At 35.6% G+C, this 6,733-nt stretch overlaps 1 gene segment (V, D, J or C); it reads left to right on the top strand.

Moving 5' to 3' along the window:
* The first annotated feature begins 375 nt into the window (after positions 1-375).
* LOC141120113 (immunoglobulin kappa variable 1-5-like) lies at positions 376-894 on the top strand. The segment is given in 2 exon segments: positions 376-457; positions 575-894. Coding segments are annotated over 2 exon segments (369 nt in total).
* The last annotated feature ends 5,839 nt before the right edge of the window (positions 895-6,733 follow it).

Genomic DNA, 6,733 nt, shown 5'->3' with positions numbered 1-6,733 from the left:
ATTTATTTTCTATTCTATCCTTTTTTTCCTATTCAACTTTTTTCTATTCTATTTCTTCTATTATTTTATTTTGTATTCTGTTCTGTTTTACTCCATTATATTCTATTCTTTTATTTTCTGATTGAGGTGTTTCAGAAAAAACACTGCATAATGGCCACTAGATGGCAATAAAGATCATTCACCCTTTGATTTTCTTTTTAATTGAAGGTCTTAGTTTAGATCAATTGTATATGAGTTTCACTGGAGTGTTTCTAGCACAGATCACTGATCTGAGAATTCTAATTTCCATCTCCCCGGTATTTGCATACACAGTGTGTGGGGGGAACACCTCCCCTGTCACTCTCTCTATATATCTCATTGTACAGGAGACGTCTTCTAGTTTGGATCTGACCCTCCAGAAACATCAAGATGTTTTCTCCCAGTTATCTGCTGGCTGTCATCTTCATTTCTATTCAGGGTGAGAGATGAGGCTCCTTCCATCATCCTCTGCACATACATCTATACATTGTACAATAAATACACACATCAGGATTGATAGGAAATCAATAATCAATATGTCTCTTCCCATCCTCAGGATCCTGTGGACAGATTGTGATGACTCAGACTCCAGATTCTATCTCTGTGTCCCCGGGACAGACAGTCACCATCACATGTACATCTAGTTCTAGTATTACTAATTATGGTGCTACCTGGTTAGCCTGGTACCAACAGAAGTTCCAACAACCTCCAAAGCTTCTTATCTATAAGGCCAGCACTCTGCAATCTGGGATCCCGGACAGGTTCAGTGGTTCTGTATCGGGAAATGAATACAAACTAACCATCACTGGAGGGACTGAAGATGATGAAGGAAGATATTACTGTCAGCAGTATGATAAGCTCCCTCTCACACAGTGATACAGAGCCATACAAAAACCTCCTTCCTCTTTTATAAAGAAACACAATCACAGATGTCATAACGGAAACATTCATTAAAATATCATTCCTCTGTTGCAGGAAAGTACACAATATAGTCAATAACTGACATTTGAAATGTTCATTTTACTGCAATATAGATGATTACTGTGTACAGATAAACAGCTGATATTTATTATTCTGGTTGTGGCTCATTCTAGAATTTTCACCTGGTGATCCTGCCAGCAGGTTAATTGTTGTTAATCTTCTCTTACACAACCAAGCTGTCCAAAAAAAGTGATAGTTAGACCATTGAGACAAACCATTTACCACTGATGAGGGGATCACAGTGATCAACTTTTATTTGTTTGTGTAAATCCTTTATGCCAAATGAAATTATTAAAAAAAAAAAAAAAAAAAAAACGATTGCTGTAACTGCTTATAAAGTGTTATTTGGAGTTCAGATTAAATTTGTTAGTCAAGTCTAGCTCCATCACCCTATATTACTCCTTGGGAGGACGCCCTGCACTTATACAGTGCTGTCCCTCTCAATTTGGGCTGTACAGAAGTTGGGGTGAAGGAGGGACGGGGAGGCAATATTGCCTCCATTGAATCCCATGTGTCCTCTGTGCAGGTGCAGTGACTTGCATGCTGCAATGATGATCTGGAAGATACAGGACATGGCTGTCTGTGGTGGGGGATATATATGGGATAGCGCTCTCACTCTATGCAGCATTCCAATGGGAGGTGAGTGGGCACACCTTACCCCTGGGCACATTTATTTAGTAACTGATGTAAAGTAAATGGAACTTCTTTTCTTTATACTGATTGTACAATATTGTAAAAGTAGTGGATGGATCCCTAATTTTTTTCCTATATATTTTCCTATATCTGAGCGGCTCCTGGCCAAACCTGAAAGGGAGTTCCAAATATGGGGATGATTAAACCCCATTTTGAGGCTTCCAAGGTGGGTACAGGATATTTAAACAATTTACATGTATGGGTAAATAGATAAATATTAGGAAATGGGTACTTACTGGTGATTTTGAAGCAGTTTGAATTACAACTGTGATCTAACCTACAGTATATGTAATGGTGATGGAGTGCCCCCTAGTGGCCTATTTGAACATTACTGACATAATATGTAGGAGAGATAATATTGAGATGTTAACACAAATGGATAGTAGGAGATTTAATCTATATTATATATGCTGATAAATATATATGGTGTCAGAAAATCCACAAAATATAGCAATTTTTTTTTTCATTCAGTAGGGATGTTTAGCAATTACATTATTTAAAGTGATTGTAAATTATCATCTTGAAAACAACCCATTCAGTTTAAAATAGAAAGGAAAGGCAAAGCATTTGTGCATAGATATAAAAAAACATTATACATACACTTTATTTCATTTTTGTTTTATAGGTAATCACATAATCTCTGTTCTCAGCTGCATAAGAGTTGGGGGAGAAGAAACAGCAGCACATGGGTCTTCCCAGTGAATGGCTGTGAGGGGGGGGGCATTTCAGGACAAGTCTGATCATTGGAGGAGAGCAGGCTGAGTTACCAGCACAGAGAATTGACCACATTGTGCTCTCCTGCATAGTGTGGTCAGTTTTTATTAGGAAAGCAGAGGAGCTGACAGGAACACCAGAGATTTCACACAAAGGAAGCAATACACACAAGCAATTTCACACAAAGGAAGCAGGAATATGAAATGTTGGATTTACATATTCTTTAATTGTGACAAGACCTATAATTATCTTGAAAAACTATATATCATCTGAAAAATATCTACCTAAAATATATGCTAAACCAGAGATATACAGTATATTTATCCCTGGTCAACTGACACCCAAAGTAAACACCCCAGTGGTCAAATCTCGTTCATTCTGTGCCTGCCTGGAGAAAGGACTACATTTCTGTGCCAAAAACTGGCCAGTAGACAAGTGCAGAAGAAAAAAATTGTTTAATTATTTTCCAGAATTTGTTTTGTTTATTCAAATTCGAAATGATTTGAATTTCCAGAATTCGGAAAATTTGAATTAATTCAAATTTGAATCGAATTCTATTTGATGTGTATTCAAATTGAATTCCGTTTGAAATTCGAATTTTTGAAGATGGTTATATTCATTCTGTTCTATTCCATTCTATTGTTTTTTTCATTCTATTTTGTTCTTTTATTTTCTATTCTTTTCAATTTTATTCTATTCTATTTTATTCTATTTGAATTTATTATATTCGAAATTTGAATTTCGGAAGAAGGTTCTTTATTTCTATTTTATTTTATTCTATTTTTTTCTATTATATTCTTTTCTATTATATTCTTTTCTATTGTATACAAATTCCAATTTATTCTATTTGAAATTTGAATTTCAGAAGATGATTATATTCTTTCTATTTCATTCCATTCTATTCAATTTATTTCTATTCTATGCTATTCCTTTATTTTCTATTCTAGTTTATTCTGTTTTTTTATTTTTTATTCTATTTTGTTCTGTTTTACTCTATTCATTTATTTTCTATTCTATCACTTTTTTTCTATTCAACTTTTTTCTATTCTATTTTTTCTATTATTTTATTTTGTATTCTGTTCTGTTTTACTCCATTATATTCTATTCTTTTATTTTATTTTCTATTCTATTCTTTTCTGTTCTATTATTTTCTATTCTATTCCTTTATTTTCTATTCTATTTTATTCTCTTCAGAAATTAAAATTCAATTAGAAAAAGATTTGAATTGGAATTTGATTCAAAAATGTTTTGAATTCAAATTTTATCCAAAATTTTGTTTCGTTATTTCAGATTTGTTTACATTTGTTGCTATTGTAATTCGGAAATTCGGATAGGAAATGAATCACACATGTCTACTGGCCATACACCCTGACAGGTTTTAGGGTCATGTAGGGAGAAGAATGTGTGTCCTTAACAAGAATAGAAGTGAGGAGTAAGATAAGAGTCCTATCAGTACACACACTATGGTGTGCTTTTAGTGACAGTGTATTTAATTATGATAATAAATGTAATAACTGGATATGTATTTCAGGACCAATAATTTGTAGAAACAAATATTTTAAGGTGTGCATATATAATTATTAACAGGATTTGCATGCTTCCTTCTCCCTACTGTTTTCATGCTCACAGGAAGTATCATCTTGCCTCTCACTTTGGGATATACTGTATTTATAAAAGATTAGCTGGATGAATATGACACTTGCTCATTGTTGACTAATTCGGGACATATTTATCATAATACAGTGGTTTCCTTTGAACTTCAACTCCATCTAGTGGCCATAATGCAGTGGTTTTTTTTTCTGATTGAGGTGTTTCAGAAAAAAACACTGCATGATGGCCACTAGATGACGATAAAGATCATTCACCCTTTGATTTTCTTTTTAATTGAAGGTCTTAGTTTAGATCAATTGTATATGAGTTTCACAGGAGTGTTTCTAGCACAGATCACTGATCTGAGAATTCTAATTTCCATCTCCCCGGTATTTGCATACACAGTGTGTGGGGGGAACACCTCCCCTGTCACTCTCTCTATATATCTCATTGTACAGGAGACGTCTTCTAGTTTGGATCTGACCCTCCAAAAACATCAAGATGTTTTCTCCCAGTTATCTGCTGGCTGTCATCTTCATTTCTATTCAGGGTGAGAGATGAGGCTCCTTCCATCATCCTCTGCACATACATCTATACATTGTACAATAAATACACACATCAGGATTGATAGGAAATCAATAATCAATATGTCTCTTCCCATCCTCAGGATCCTGTGGACAGATTGTGATGACTCAGACTCCGGATTCTATCTCTGTGTCCCCCCGGGACAGACAGTCACCATCACATGTACATCCAGTACTGATATTACTATATTTGGTATTGCCTTCCTAGCCTGGTACCAACAGAAGACCCAACAACCTCCAAAGCTTCTTATAGCAGCTGCAGATGTTCTTGTATCTGGGATCCCGGACAGGTTCAGTGGATCAGAATCTGAAAATGAATACAAATTAACCATCACTGGAGCAACTGAAGATGATGAAGGAACATATTACTGTCAGCAGTATAGCTCCTACCCTCTCACACAGTGATACAGAGCCGTACAAAAACCTCCTTCCTCTTTTATAAAGAAACACAATCACAGATGTCATAACTGGAACATTCATTAAAGTGTAATACAATTCTAAATTAATTATTAATGTTAGAAAGAGGATTTTTAATTATAATTTGAACTTTAATGACTGGGGAAGTACAGAGAAGTTCTCAGTGACATGTATAGGAATGGAAGATGTGTCCTTCTATCTGTGATGTCTGTATGTCATTCCTCTGCTCCAGGAAAGTACACAATATAGTCCATTAATGGGAAATCTTCACTTTACTGCAATATAGATAATTACTGTGTACAGATAAACAGCTGATATTTATTATTCTGGTTGTAATTTAGTTCTTATAAGGATTCCCGAAAGAATAGTTTATAGGGTGACAAAGATCTCCACTATGAAGTGCCTCCTTCTCCCTGATATTGACAGTAAGCCAAGAAACCCCGCTGAGAAATGAAAGAGTAACTCCACTTTTGTTAAGGATAAAAAAAATCTCCTCTGAGTGATCCATGTACATTGCAGGGATTTTAAAAATGTTGTTATTCTGAAGAATCAACTGTTTGTTTTTCTGTGTCCTCATTCTGAGTGAATCTGTATGCAAGTGATTTATAAATATCAATCAGCTGCTGCACCTGCAGGGCTATAATGAGGAAAGTGTCAGGGTCTGCATCCCTTTAGATGTGGTTTCCTTTTGGGAGTATCTCACCAAGAAGACATTTCTGTTGCAGGGGATGCTCAATATCTGATTTGTATCTTAGTGCAGACTTTGGGAAATCAGTAAGCCAATCACAACAGCGGGAAATTACATTTCTGGGAGGCCATCTGTGTACAGAATGCCCCCAGGTAGCCACATTTCCTAAATGTACATAATATAACTGGGTACTAACATTTATAGGTAAAGTTGATCCTGGGAATATTCTATTGCCTCTCGGGGATCAGGAAGGAATTTTTTCCCCTGCTGTTCCCCTGTTTTGCTGGGGTTTTTCACCTTCCTCTGGTTCAACTGTGGGTATAGGACTGTGTATATGGGATTGTATTTTTTTTCTCTTTTATTGGTTGGACTGGATGGACTTTGTCTTTTTTTAAACTGACTAACTATGTAACTATGTACAGTGCCTTGAAAAAGTATTCATATCCACATTTTGCCATGTTATAAACAAAAATGTAAATGTATTTAATTGTGATTTTATGTGATAGACCAACACAGAGTGGGACATAATTGTGAAGTGGAAGGAAAATGATAAATTGTTTTCAACATTTTTTTTACAAATAGATATGTGAAAAGTGTGGCGTGCATTTGTATTCAGCCCCCTTTACTGTTATACCCCTAAATAAAATCTAGTGGAACCAATTGCCTTCAGAAGTCACATAATTAGTAAATAGAGTCCACCTGTGAGTAATTTAATCTCGTTATAAATGCAGCTGTTCTGTGAAGACCTGAGAGGTTTGTTAGAGAACCTTAGTGAACAAACAGCACCATGAAGGCCAAGGAACACACCAGACAGGTCAGGTATAAAGTTGTGGAGAAATTTAAAGCAGGTTTAGGTTATAAAAAAATATCCCAAGCTTGGAACATCTCACAGAGCACTGTTCAATCCATCATCTGAAAATAGAAAGAGTATGGCACAAATTCAAACCTACCAAGACATGGCCGTCCACCTAAACTGACAGGAGAGTATTAATCAGAGAAGCAGCAAAGAGGACCATGGTAACTCTGGAGGAGCTGCAGAGATCCACAG

This window comes from Aquarana catesbeiana, linkage group LG01 (genome assembly GCF_042186555.1).
Source record: "Aquarana catesbeiana isolate 2022-GZ linkage group LG01, ASM4218655v1, whole genome shotgun sequence".
Taxonomy (NCBI): domain Eukaryota; kingdom Metazoa; phylum Chordata; class Amphibia; order Anura; family Ranidae; genus Aquarana; species Aquarana catesbeiana.
The sequence above is the reverse complement of the archived record's forward strand: the minus strand, read 5'-3'. Positions and strand labels throughout refer to the sequence as shown.